Source organism: Entelurus aequoreus, linkage group LG18 (genome assembly GCF_033978785.1).
Source record: "Entelurus aequoreus isolate RoL-2023_Sb linkage group LG18, RoL_Eaeq_v1.1, whole genome shotgun sequence".
Lineage (NCBI taxonomy): Eukaryota > Metazoa > Chordata > Actinopteri > Syngnathiformes > Syngnathidae > Entelurus > Entelurus aequoreus.
The window spans coordinates 27249415-27264045 of NC_084748.1; the positions used below are offsets into that span (position 1 = coordinate 27249415).

Sequence of the window (14631 nt, forward strand, 5' to 3'; positions counted from 1 at the left end):
CCTTTATATAAGCCGCAGGGTTCGAAGCTTGGGAAAAAAGTAGCGGGTAACAATCCGGAAAATACGGTAGTTTAAGATGAAACTTATCATCATGCTAACTGTTGCCATCTGTTAATGTGTTTCTAGCTTGATGCTAACGTTTAGCATGTAATGTGTAGCAACATACGTTTTGAACATACTTACTGGTAGTTGTTCACTAACATTGTTTAACTTGTATTTTTTTTAATTATTATTTTTTACTTCCTGCACACATTTCTAAGGCTGTTTATCAAAACGCTGAGGTCAATTAGCATATTAGCTTAGCGCACATAGCATGGGTGCAACCATCAATTAGTTACTTGTTATTCCAGTTGGGGTTGTTTACAAAATGGCATTATTAACTTTCCAGCTGTTTAGAATGTTTTTAATTACCCCAAATGACTTTAAGGTTGTGGTATAGTCAAGTTTTGTTTGTAGAAATGACACAAAGTGACAACAATACTGTAAGACATACAATATTGATTATGGATGTGAATCTTACAACAACATTCAAATCGGTTCTCGCAATTTGGTATAAAAAGATAGTAAAACCTTTTCAAAACAAGTTACAGATGCTCCTCTTGGCTGCTGATGTTTACGTGCAACAAGTAACATGAATATTATCTAAGAAACATCATTTCAAAAACTGACTTAAAAAAAAGTGATTCTTAAAAATTATGAATTGATTAAGAATCAAAATAAGTAACCGATGTGAATCGATTTTTTTTCAGCACCGCATTGATTTGACATAATTTTTTACATAAAATTCCTTATCCAAAATGATTCACTCACTTTTCCAAAACACACAAATCTAATGTTCCGAATCTAAAATTGTTTCAGAATAATTTAGAGCAGTGGTCTCCAACCTTTTTGTAGCTGTTTATTTTTTTTATTTTTATTTTTTCCACAAAGAAATACAATCGTGTGTGCTTACGGACTGTATCCCTGCAGACTGTATTGATCTATATTGATATATAATGTATATATTGTGTTTTTATGTTGATTTAATTTAAAAATATATATATATTTATTTATTTTATTTTTATTTTTTTCAAATTACTTGGTGTGGGTTCACAGTGTGGCGCATATTTGTAACAGTGTTAAAGTTGTTTATACGGCTACCTTCAGTGTGACCTGTATGGCTGTTGACCATCAGCTCTAAATCAGTTGGGGACCACTGATTTAGAGCATTTTTTTCCAAACTGTGGTACCACGTGTATCAGGTGGGCTGCATCTAATAGTACTCAGTAACATCATATATGATGAAAAATAATATTTCAAAATGATATTACACTTCTACATAATATATATTTGCACAAATACTAATTACAGTTTAAAGTGATTATTTTGCTGAAATAATATTCTTAACTTATCTCCTACCTGCAAACACAGTGCATCTGGAAAGTATTCACCTTTTACACAATTTGTCATGTTACAGCCCTATTCCAAAATGGAATACATTCAATTTTGTTCTCGAAATCCTACAGACAATACCCCATGATGACAATGAGACTTATTTTTTATTGCAAATTTATTAAAAATGAAAAAAAACAACACAAAAAAAAATAAAATTCATTCACAAACTTGGTCTATCCCTACAGTGAAGCATGATGGTGGCAGCATCATGGTGTGGGGATGTTATTTTTAGCAGCATGAACTGAGCGACTAGTCGGGATAGAGGGAAATATGAATGCAGCAATGTACAGAGACATCCAATTTGTGTTTTTTTTAATTTTTTTAATTTCTTTTTATCAATTTGCTAATTTAAAAACAATATATCCCATTGTCATTATGAGGCATTGCCTGTAGGATCTTGGAATAAGGCTGTAACATAACAACATGTGGAAAAAGTGAAGCGCTGTGAATACTTTCTGGATGCACTGTACAATCCTTATTTTTGAAGCTAGATCACGGTACAGTTCCCTTAATCATGCAAAAGATTGTGTTGTGCTCAAAATTGTTGTGTTTATTTTTACATGTAAAAAACAAACACAACTTATTACAATCTTTCTTCTGTCTATCCTGATTTGCCACTTTAAAAAAAAAAGTCCCTTCGACATGAATAATTTTGGGCCGGATGTGGCTAGCCTCGACTTTTAGCGTCACACGTGACAAGACTATCCACTTATACGAAGTCTTAATTGCGTCAAAATGAATGGCTGCGTGCAATTAAGCGAAGAGGTGACATCAGATGCTCTCTTAAAGCCTTCAAACGTGCCGACTCGGAATTAGGCGAGATGGCGCCCCGCTGCTTTGGGTCCTCCATTAAACACTTAGAAAAAGAATAGGCGTTGTTTGATGTTGTGTGAAAACATAGTAAGTGCTTCTTTCGCAAACACAAGAAAAGAAGGACGCGTGGGGATGTCACGTGAGACCTACGGAAGCAAACTTGGAGGCCTAAATTGTCATAAATGAAATGTTCATCATCGAGGAGAGGCGTACAGTGCAAGCTTCTTTTTTTTAATGTGGGGGGCGGGCTCAGACGCTCATCAGTATGCCTTTAAGGAGCCACTGGGTATTAAAATGCAAAATTGCCCTCCACTCAGGCTAAAGTGATTTTAGTTGTGATTATGCACCATTTCCTCCCACTCAACAGCAAAGAGGGGGGGAAAAAAAAAAAAAAAAAGAGGGAGGAGAAAAAATAAAAAGAGCGCTAATTGGTCATGGGGATTGGTGGGAGGCTTGGCTGTTTTATGTGTCTGACTTCTAAATGAGTTTGGGAAAGGAGAGGCTGCCACTCCGCTATAGAGGTTCTGTTCGGTTGGGCTGGGTGGGTGGGTGGTGTTGAGGGGGGGGTGGGGAGGGGGGGGTGCTGTTGGCGCGCGCTCAAATTGAAATGATGCACTGTTCCCCCTCACTGCGGCTGGAACGCACAGTAATTAAATGCCTCATTGTTGCTTCCTGGGAATTGGAATGGAATATTTCATGCGGCGTGGTGATTATTTGGGTGTGGGTGGGGCGTGGATGTAATCACCTTGGCTGCATCTCTGATTAAACACGTTGGTCTGGTGCTTGTGCCCGCCTAAAGTGCCTCTCGGGGTTTCTTTTTCTTCTCTTGTTGATTTTTTTGTATGTATTTTATTTATTTTTGCTAAGTGCTTTTAGTCATCAGCGGTCTTGTTTTTGTCAAACTTGAATGCAGCACGTCACAGCTCAGCTCTTATTACTGCTAATGCTACTGAGTCACTCTCGGTTCAAACTGCTTCAATCCCAATGAGTGGCCTCTGCTTGAAGAAATGCCACACCTCAAATAAACACCTGGTGCCCCAAGATGGGCGTGGTTAATTAATTACAAAATTATGGTCAACAGCCATACAGGTCACACTGAGGGTGGCCGTATAAAGAACTTTAATACTGTTAGAAATATGCGCCACACTGTGAACCCACACCAAACAAGAATGACAAACACATTTCGGGAGAACATCCGCACCGTAACACAACATAAACACAACAGAACAAATACCCAGAACCCCTTGCAGCACTAACTCTTCCGGGACACTACAATATAAACCCCCCGCTACTCCCTACCCCCCTCACCTCAACCCCGTCCCCCCAACCCCGCCTACCTCAACCTCCTCATGCTCTCTCAGGGAGAGCATGTCCCAAATTCCAAGCTGCTGTTTTGAGGCATGTTAAAAAAAAATAATGCACTTTGTGACTTCAATAATAAATATGGCAGTACCATGTTGGCACTTTTTTCCATAACTTGAGTTGATTTGTTTTGGAAAACCTTGTTACATTGTTTAATGCATCCAACGGGGCATCACAACAAAATTAGGCATAATAATGTGTTAATTCCACGACTGTATATATCGGTATCGGTTGATATCGGAATCGGTAATTAAGAGTTGGACAATATCGGAATATCGGATATCGGCAAAAAAGCCAATATCGGACATGTCTAAAAAGAAGTACAGATTGTACATCGAATGAAAGCCATCTAGACCAGGGGTCGGCAACCCAAAACTCTAGAAAGAGGTTCCGCAGCCTCCGTAGCAGAACCTCCAGGTTCTGTAACAGCTTCTTCCCTCAGGCCATAAGACTCTTGAACGCATCATAATAATCTCCTCAATTCCCCCCCAAAAATGGGGGGGAATTGAGGACTGTACTGTAAAGTTCAAATTTGAATGACAATAAAAAGAAAGTCTAAGTCTAAGAAAGAGCCATATTGGACCAAAAATACAAAAGACAAATCTGTCTGGAGCCGCAAAAAATGAAAAGCTGTATATAAGTCTTATAATGAAAGCGTCTATATTTGTCATGTACAGGTAGAAGGAGATGGCACAGACAGCAGTTTAGATCTATGATTTATTATGTATATATATAAACTATATATATAATAATAAAACAATGATATAATAAACTAGAGAATGAAGTGTGACTAAATCCAAAAGTGTATGTGTGTGCGTCTATGTGTGGGGATTAGCTGTAGAGTGTTACCGGAGTGTTGAGTGAGAGGCAAGTCCAAAAGGGGCAGGGCAGGCTCGTAGATCCGAGAGACAGGCAGGACGTCGGGGCTATAGCGAGGCGTAGTGGGTCCGTGTCCAAGCGGGAGGTCGAGATCCAAGAGGCAGTCCGGGAAGCAGAGGGAACAAGGAAAAAACGAGACACACAGCTCGTCACGCGGGAACGGAGGTCTGCAGTTGGAGCGACAAGGAGGACGCGAGACAATCAATACGACAGGGAGGAAAACACAGAGAGAGCAGGATTGCATATAGCGTGGAGAATGTAGGCTTACTGTACAGGACAGGTAGCTATGTTCTGGCACGGGATAGCAGGTTGTGCAGGCTTATGAAGGCAGGGCCTCTGATCAACCACAGGTGTGCTGGTTGCTGGTGATTGATTGCAGCTGCCGGCTGCAGCAGGAATGACACGCGCCTGGCGCGCTCCTGGAAGTGCGCTCTTGGAAGTGCGCTCATAAGAGCGCACAGATGAGTGTGCATTGGAATGCGCCCTGGCCGTGACAATATTAGCTATAATAGCCTACTATCAAAATGAGGCTATTATAGCAGGCTCAAGCAAATCTTCGTTGACAGAAATGTTGAAATGTTATATTTATTCTACACATTTTTACAACATTAGAAACCGTTAGTAAATCAGAGGCTACTCAGAAGGTGAGATAACTCCTGGAAATTACTGGCTTTTAATGGCCAAGGGTACAGATGTGTGTGTCCAAGTTAAAGGAAACAACAGGCGGTCTTCTTTTAATAGATTTATTACAATCTTTGGCAAGCTTGGTGATATTTGCTGTGGTCTGGAACAACATGGCGCACAAACAACTTTTAGAAATGCAGCCAATATTACATACATATAATGTGTCATGAGACATGCAAAACTAAATTATATACAAAGAGGATAAAAGTAAAGGATATTTAATGAGCTCAAATATACCTACAAATGAGACATAATGATGCAATATGTACATACAGCTAGGCTAAATAGCATGTTAGCATTGATTAGCTTGCATTCATGAACTGACCAAATAGGCCCGGTTGGACATGTTTGTCCTCAAACAAAAAACATACTAGAACAAAAAAAATGTTTTTCCCCCCATCTTTTTCCATTTTCAGTCCTTTTTTAAAAATGTTCCAGGGAGCCACTAGGGCGGCACTAAAGAGTCGCATGCGGCTCGAGAGCCGCGGGTTGCTGACCCCCGATCTAGACGGATAAGCATGCATGCATTTCAAGAAGTAAAACACCCTACATCGAAAAAAATGCCTGACATTTACTGCTGTTGAATAAAAAGATTCACATTTTTAATCAAACACCTTCCTTCTAAATAATTAAGTCTGATATTGTTCTGTTAAGTGGATAGATTTAAGCTTTGAATTTAAGCCCTTGCCTACACTAAACGCCAGGTACTCTCTACCAGTGATTACATTGATACAAACCCCAAAACCAGTGAAGTTGGCACGTTGTGTAAATCGTAAATAAAAACAGAATACAATGATTTGCAAATCCTTTTCAACTTACATTCAATTGAATAGACTGCAAAGACAAGATATTTAATGTTTGAACTGAGAAAACTGAGACCAATTTTTGAAGCTTTTCAGGTGGAATTCTTTCTCATTCTTGCTTGATGTACAGCTTAAGTTGGTCAACAGTCCGGGGTCTCCATTGTCGTATTTTGGTCTTCATATTGTGCCACATATTTTCAATGGGAGACATGTTTGGACTACAGGCAGGCCAGTCTAGTACCCGCCCTCTTTTACTAGGAAGCCACGCTGTTGTAACACGTGTCTTGGCATTGTCTTGCTGAAATAAGCAGGGGTGTCCATGGTAACGTTGCTTTGATGGCAACGTATGTTGCTCCAAATCCTGTATGTACCTTTCAGCATTAATGGTGCCTTCACAGATGTGTAAATTACCCATGCCTTGGGCGCTAATACACCCCCATACCATCACAGATGCTGGCTTTTAAACTTTGCGCCCGGAGGACACGACGTCCACAGTTACCAAAAACAATTTGAAATGTGGACTCAACAGACCACAGAACACTTTTCCACTTGGCATCAGTCCATCTTAGATGAGCTCGGGCCCAGCAAAGCCAGCGGCGTTTCCGGGTGTTGTTGATATATGGCTTTGGCTTTCCATAGGAGAGTTTTAACTTGCACTTACAGATGTAGCGACCAACTGTAGCTACTGACAGTGATTTTCTGAAGTGTTCCTGAGTCCATGTGGTGATATCCTTTACACACTGATGTCGTTTTTTGATGCAGTACCGCCTGAGGGATCCAAGGTCATGGGCATTCAATGTTACGTGCAGTGATTTCTCCAGATTCTCTGAACCTTTTGATGATATTACATACCGTAGATGGTGAAATCCCTAAATTCCTTGCAATAGCTGGTTGAGAAATTATGTTCTTAAACTGTTCGACAATTTGCTCACGCATTTGTTCACAAAGTGCTGACCGTCGCCCCATCCTTGTTTGTGAATGACTGAGCATTTCATGGAAGCTGCTTTTATACCCAACCATGGCACCCACCTGTTCCCAATTAGCCTGTTCACCTGTGGGATATTCCAAATAAGTGTTTGATGAGCATTCCTCAACTTTCTCAGTCTTTTTTGCCACCCGTGCCAGCTTTTTTTAAAACATGTTGCAGGCGTCAAATTCCAAATTGCAAAAAATAACAAAGTTTTGCCGTTCGAACGTTAAGTATCTTGTCTTTGCAGTCTATTCAATTCAATATCGGTTGAAAATGATTTGCCAATCATTGTATTCTGTTTTTATTTACCACTTACACAACGTGTAACTTCACTGGATTTGGGGTTTGTAGATTTACACTTTTAATTAAACACCCTACCTCTAGTAAATGGCTTGTACTGCCTGCTGTTGAGTAATAAACACCTGTTACTTTCTCCTGATGAGCAGACGGATAAATGATGGATAGACAGACAGAGTTGAAGAATTGCAATGCCTAACGTTGAATAAATGCTCTCTGCTGTTGAAGAGATACATCAATACAATGATAGATTTAGGCTTGTAATTAAACGCCTTGCCTACACTAAATGCCTGGTACTTTCTGCCATTGAGGAGATGGGTAGATTCATCTGTATTTATCTGTAACTAATTATCTCTAATAAATGACTCGTGCTGTGCTGTTGACTAGATGGATACGGCAGATGGATATTCCCGCATGAAAGTAGATTCACGGAATGTCTTACCTTTAATAAATGTACATTTTACCTCTGTTGAACGCCTGATACTTTCTCCTTATGAGCAGATAGATGCATGGATCAACCCAGCAGACACAAGACATTAAAACAACGTTGAGAACTTGTTGAATTAGGTCCTGACGTTGAGCAACTTCAATTTAACGTTGAAACAACATGATTTTTGATGACATTTAATCAATGTCAGGTTGTGACCTCGATTCAGTCATTGAAATTTGGTCATTTCCCAACCAACACCGGGAATTCAACGTTAGACACCAACGTTATCTCAATTTACAAACACAACTATTTGCACAGTTGTTTAGAAGTCAGCTTTAAAGGACATGTACGTATAATCAACCTTGTATCAATGTCAATGCATTAATTACAAGAATTACAATGCCTTACCTTGATTAAATGCCTGGTATTCACTGCTGTTGAATAGGTACATTAATAAATGGACAGATTTACACATGTAATCAAACACCGTACCTGAAAAATATTGATATTTGATATTTTTCATTTTTCATTGTCACCAGTAGGGCTCCCCTCAATTTTGATGAACGTTAATGGTCCCGGGGACCCAAAATGTATTAATCATATATATTTTAATCTATCGCTATTTTAGCAGATCAACTTCAGATCCATCCGTTGACATAAAGATTTATTTAAAAAAAAAAACGCTTCATACCCTTTTTGTCAAAGAAAAACATGTTTTTTTAATGGCAAAAACACAAAATATGTAATATTCCCCCCCCAAAAAAATGTTAGGGGTCTCCAAAAAGCGGCCCAGGGGCCATTTGCGCCCCTCAGCTAATTTATTTAAGGCAAGCGGCACATTTTAAGAATACTAAAAGAAAAAAAAAAAAACTTAAAAAAAACATAAAACATGGAATAAAAAAGAAAACAGGTGCAATGTTACGAGAAAATGTTGCAATATTGACACTAATAACACAAAGCTGCCTTGCGTGCAGTTTTTTTTTTTTTTTTACCTTAAAACTGCCATTGCTCAAAAAATAATGAAAACTTATAATCGACAGATAGATCTGAAATTGATCTAGATATTTAGGTGTTGAAAGTAAAAATTATATATTGATATCTGTATTATTTTTAACACTTTTTGAGCGGGGGCCTTTTGGATCCCCCGAGACCTTTAGTCTTATTTTTTAAAACTGTCATTGTTAAAAATTTTTATAATGAATCAGAAGCAATTTTTTTATTAATTATTTACCTATTTAAGGCTCCCATGACTTCACATCAAATATTTTTTACTTTGACATTTTTTTTTGGGGGGGGGGGGGAAATATTGCATATTTTGTGTTTTAACCATACAAAACAATGTTTTCTTTGACAAAAAGAGCATTAAACATTTTTTTTTATTAAAACTTTATGTCAACAGATTGATCTGAAGGTGATCTAAAAATATTTTAGCGTTGAAAGTAAAAAAAAAAAAAAGGTTTTTGATTAGAAGATGTCAGGTTCAAACACTGATGACATTTATTAAACAGACGAGAAGCAAGGAATCATACAGAGACAAAGTTAAATTTGGCTCAATTGAGGAGACACGTTTTTTGGTCTGTACTCTAGTTACAGATCCAAACTACGTTCTAAAAGTCCAGCCCACGTGCTTCCTCTATTTATTTGGGAGGTCCCTGGTTACATCACTGAAGCTATCGCTGAGGGAAGGGGGTAATCTCGACAGCTCCAGTTAGACACAGTATATGATTATACAAAAATGCAAATGTGCTGACAGTCGTGATATCGCCCTGTCTCTGCTTTGTCTGCGTCACGGCGGTGTTCGGCCTTGGCAGTCAGCAGGCCGTTCCTGGACACAGACGCTGATACGAGACTGGCTTGCAATCTTTTGGATTGCCAGCTTTGCACAGACAAAGAAAAATACAATTCCAGCACAATTGATAATAACTATAGCAACGGTCCTTAAGCATAAGAGTTGTGTGATAACATATACATAATTATTCTAACAATATTTTGGATCTCAGGGTCTGGCAGCACGATGATACAAGGAGTCGGTGCATGTGCCTCACAATAAGAAGGTCCTAGGTTCGATCCCCAGGCTCTGGGTCTTTTTGTGTGGAGTTTGCATGTTCTCCCCGTGACTGTGTGGGTTCCCTCTGGCTTCCTCGCACCTCCAAAGACATGCACCTGGGGATAGGTTGATTGGCAACACTAAATTGGCCCTAGTGTGTGAATGTTGTGTGTCTGTGTTGGCCCTGCGATGATAGGCTCCAGCAGCCCCAGCGGTAGAAAATGGATGGATGGGTCTCCGACTCTTTTAACAGTCAGCGAAATTGAGGGGAGCTCTAATGGTGACTATAAATATTGTATTGGTTTTGAAAATGAAAAAAATATCAAAGTAGCCCCCACATACTTTCATTTTTCAGTGTGAGGTCCTCAGTGAAAAAAATTTTGGGCGCCCCTGCCTTACCTCTAAAAAAGTAATCTCTCCATCCATTCTTTTTTTTTAACCTTTTGTCCCTTTTGGGGTCGCAGGGGGTCCTGGAGCCTATCTCAGCTGCATTCGGGCTGTAGGCTGGGTACACCCTGGACAAGTCGCCTCTAAGAAACACTTCTATCAAAGTTAACATGTCCCCTCGTTGTGTCTCCCACAGAGGACGCCGGTGACTAATGGCGAAGCATTCCGGTGGTTCTTCTGAAGACACGGAGCGCCCGGGCCCCCCCAGCAGGAGGTCCCCAAGGAGCGACTCTGTGGACGGTCTGCTCAGGACACTATGTGACTCAAAGCAACACATTTTTGGACCGAAAGACAGGACTGAAAGACCTTTTTGGACGGGAAGATGGATTGAAAACATACTGGGTGTCGTTTGCTTTTTCTGTGTAATTATTGTACCTTTTGACAGTATGACAATGTATATTTTCGGTGTCTATGAATGTGTTTTCGGCGTTCGCGGCCCGGGGACGGGGCCGCCGACCTCCTGTAAAGAAAGAGACAATCGTAGCACCACACACTGAGGACACGGACAGACCGCCAGGATTGACGTTAAAGCGACAGCAATAATTCTTTTTCAGCTTTTCTCCCTCCGAGGAATCTTTCTCCGCTGTTTTGTCTCAATGAGGCAAAAATGGAATTTTTTTTGTTCTTGATTCTAACCGGGTGTGGGCTCACTGCAGTACAGGGCACATTGTCTTGAGCAAGTGAGTCGCGCTTCTTTTTTAAAACGGAGCATTTAAAAATCGGAGTCGGGACTCAAATCTGGAGATTTTTTTCTGGGTATTTAAAAAAAAAAAGACTTTAAAACCAATGAAAGTACACTATGAACATATCAGGCGGAGTTCTGCGACGACGGACTTTTGGCTACTCCCCCGCAGAGCAGGCCATTACGAAGCATCCCCCGAAATGGAGTTCCCCCTTGTCCTTAACCCTGTTGTTGCATGTGTACATGTGTTTGGCTTTTAAAGACCACTTAAGAATTTGTATATTGTTGTTGTGATGCTTTTATGTGTTCTAATAAAAAAAAGAATGACTTGGACTAGCCGACGCTTGATGGAGACGATCGCCTGATAAGTAATCGTTCCCATCCTCTCCTCTTCCAGGGCATGAATCCGCCGGCGTTGCTTTGCCTCCCTGGTCACGTATTCCCGGGAATACTAAAATGCTGCGCGGAGAAGAGTGCTTCCCGGAGGCAGCAGACTTTAAAGGACGAGTGAAATCCCATGTGGTTTGTCATGCTAGAATGCGTACGGGGGGGTGGAGCGGAGAGGTGGTGGGCACGGTGGAAGGAGGAGGAGGAGGAGGATGATGGCGGGTACTGACGGTGGGGGGGAAGGCGGCGAGATGTGCTCCTGAGATAGCGCCAGCATCAGAGTGATTGCCGGATCTTTGGGATTCAGGCGGAGGCTGCGTGGTAGTGGGGTGGGAAAGTGGGGGGTTGAATCATCCGAGACTGACTGCTCCTCCGCCGCTCGCAATCACCCTCGATTGAGCTCCTGACGAGCGAGGAGTGTTTGGTGGCGGCCATGTTGACGGCGTTGTAGCGCCCAGAGCGTTCCGTCCCTCCTCGCTGGTGATTAGAGCGTGGCTCGCTCGCCTCCTTCCCCAACCTGGCCGGCCGGATTAAATTATATCGCACAAGGCTCGCTCTAATCCCACCACCACCTTTTGGGATTAAAAGCGGTCGGGCCTGCGGTGGTGGTGGTGATGATGATGATGATGATGATGCGCTCCCTTTTCTCGGCAGGCGACAACAGGAAGTCACTGTAGTGACTTCCTGCTAGTCTGCAAATGATGTGTTGTTGTAGAGTGTCTGTGCTGTCTAGAGCTCGGCAGAGTAACCGTGTAATACTCTTCCATATCAGTAGGTGGCAGCCGGTAGCTAATTGCTTTGTAGATGTCGGAAACAGCGGGAGGCAGTGTGCAGGTAAAAAGGTGTCTAATGCTTAAACCAAAAATAAAGAAAAGGTGAGTGCCCCTAAGAAAAGGCATTGAAGCTTAAGGCCTACTGAAATGCGATTTTCTTATTTAAACCTGGATAGCAGGTCCATTCTATGTGTCATACTTGATCATTTCGCGATATTGCCATATTTTTGCTGAAAGGATTTAGTAGAGAACATCGACGATAAAGTTCGCAACTTTTGGTCGCTGATAAAAAAGCCTTGCCTGTACCGGAAGTAGCGTGACGTCGCAGGTTGTGGAGCTCCTCACATCCGCACATTGTTTACAATCATGGCCACCAGCAGCGAGAGCGATTCGGACCGAGAAAGCGACGATTTCCCCATTAATTTGAGCGAGGATGAAAGATTCGTGGATGAGGAAAGTGAGAGTGAAGGACTAGAGGGCAGTGGAAGCGATTCAGATAGGGAAGATGCTGTGAGAGGCGGGTGGGACCTGATATTCAGCTGAGAATGACTAAAACAGTAAATAAACACAAGACATATATATACTCTATTAGCCACAACCCAACCAGGCTTATATTTAATATGCCACAAATGAATCCCGCATAACAAACACCTCCCCCCTCCCGTCCATATAACCCACCAATACAAATCAAACACCCGCACAACACACTCAATCCCACAGCCCAAAGTACCGTTCACCTCCCCAAAGTTCATACAGCACATATATTTCCCCAAAATCCCCAAAGTTACGTACGTGACATGCACATAGCGGCACGCACGTACGGGCAAGCGATCAAATGTTTGGAAGCCGCAGCTGCGTACTCACGGCACCGCGTCTGCATATCCAACTCAAAGTCCTCCTGGTAAGAGTCTCTGTTGTCCCAGTTCTCCACAGGCCAATGGTAAAGCTTGACTGTCATCTTTCGGGAATGTAAACAATGAAACATCGGCTGTGTTTGTGTTGCTGCAGCCGGCCGAAATACACCGCTTCCCACCTACAGCTTTCTTCTTTGCTGTCTCCATTGTTCATTGAACAAATTGCAAAAGATTCACCAACACAGATGTCCAGAATACTGTGGAATTTTGCGATGAAAACAGACGACTTAATAGCTGGCCACAATGCTGTCCCAAAATGTCCTCTACAATCCGTGACGTCACGCGCAGGCGTCATCATACCGAGACGTTTTCAGCAGGATATTTCGCGCAAAATTTAAAATTGCACTTTAGTAAGCTAAACCGGCCGTATTGGCATGTGTTGCAATGTTAAGATTTCATCATTGATATATAAACTATCAGACTGCGTGGTCGGTAGTAGTGGGTTTCAGTAGGCCTTTAGGGAAGGCTATGCAGAACAAAACAAAAACTGAACGTGCTACAAAGTAAACAAAAACGGAATGCTGGACGACAGCAAAGACTTACTGTGGAGCAAAGATGGCGTCCACAAAGTACATCCAAACATGACATGACAATCAACAATGTTCCCACAAAGAAGGATAAAAACAACTGAAATATTATTGATTGCTAAAACAAAGTAGATGCGGGAAATGGCGCTCAAAGGAAGACATGAAACTGCTACAGGAAAATACCAAAAAAAGAGAAAAAGCCACCAAAATAGGAGCACTAGACAAGAACTAAAACACTACACACAGGAAAACAGCAAAACCGCCAAATAAGTCAGGGTGTGATGTGACAGGTGGTGACAGTACACCTACTTTGAGACAAGAGCTATAGTGATGGTTATGCTTTAAAGTCATATCCAACAATTGCGACAACGACTTTTTACTGTCAACTGAGTTTCGTTTTTTAATGATTTCTGCTGGTGGTGTGCCTCCGCATTTTTTCAACGCAATAAAGGTTGAAAAACACTGCACTATAGGACAGTGTTTTTCAACCTTTTTTGAGCAAAGGCACAATTTTTTTTATTGAAAAAATCCGGAGGCACACCACCAGCAGAAAACATTAAAAAAATTAAACTCAGCAGTCGATATTGACAATAAAACGTCGTTGTCGCAATTGTTGGATATGAATTCAAACCATAACCAATTATGCATCACTATAGCTCTTGTCTCAAAGTAGGTGTACTGTCACCACCTGTCACATCACTCTGTGACTTATTTGGAGTTTTTTGCTGTTTTCCCATGTGTAGTGTTTTAGTTCTTGTCTTGCGCTCCTATTTTAGTGGCTTTTTTCTGTTTTGTTGGTATTTTCCTGTAGCGGTTTCATGCCTTCCTTTCAGCGATATATCCCCGCACCTGCTTTGTTTTAGCAATTGATAATATTTCAGTTCGGTGCGGACGCTATCCTTCTTTGCGGGGACATTGTTGATTGTCATGTCATGTACGGATGTACTTTGTGGACGCCGTCTCTGCTCCACACGCTGCAAGTCTTTGCTGTCGTCCAGCATTCTGTTTTTGTTTACTATGCAGCCAGTTCCGTTTTTAGTTTCGTTTTGCATAGCCATCCCTAAGCTTCAATGCCTTTTCTTAGTGGCACTCGCCTTTTGTTTATTTTTGCTTTACCTGCACACTGCCTTCCGCTGTCATCTGCATATTGGGATCAAGACACACCATGTTCCCGACATCTAC

The 14631-nt window shown here is 41.4% G+C and overlaps 1 protein-coding gene across 2 annotated transcripts in view; it reads left to right on the top strand.

The window, feature by feature from the left end:
* cxxc4 (CXXC finger 4) overlaps nucleotides 1-11175 on the top strand; it is a 107546-nt gene extending 96371 nt beyond the window's left edge. For both annotated transcript variants that reach the window (XM_062026110.1, XM_062026108.1), the window contains exon 3: nucleotides 10303-11175. In XM_062026110.1, the coding sequence (XP_061882094.1) occupies nucleotides 10303-10347 (45 nt within the window). In that variant the 3' untranslated portion in view covers nucleotides 10348-11175. The remainder of the gene's footprint in view (nucleotides 1-10302) is intronic.
* The last annotated feature ends 3456 nt before the right edge of the window (nucleotides 11176-14631 follow it).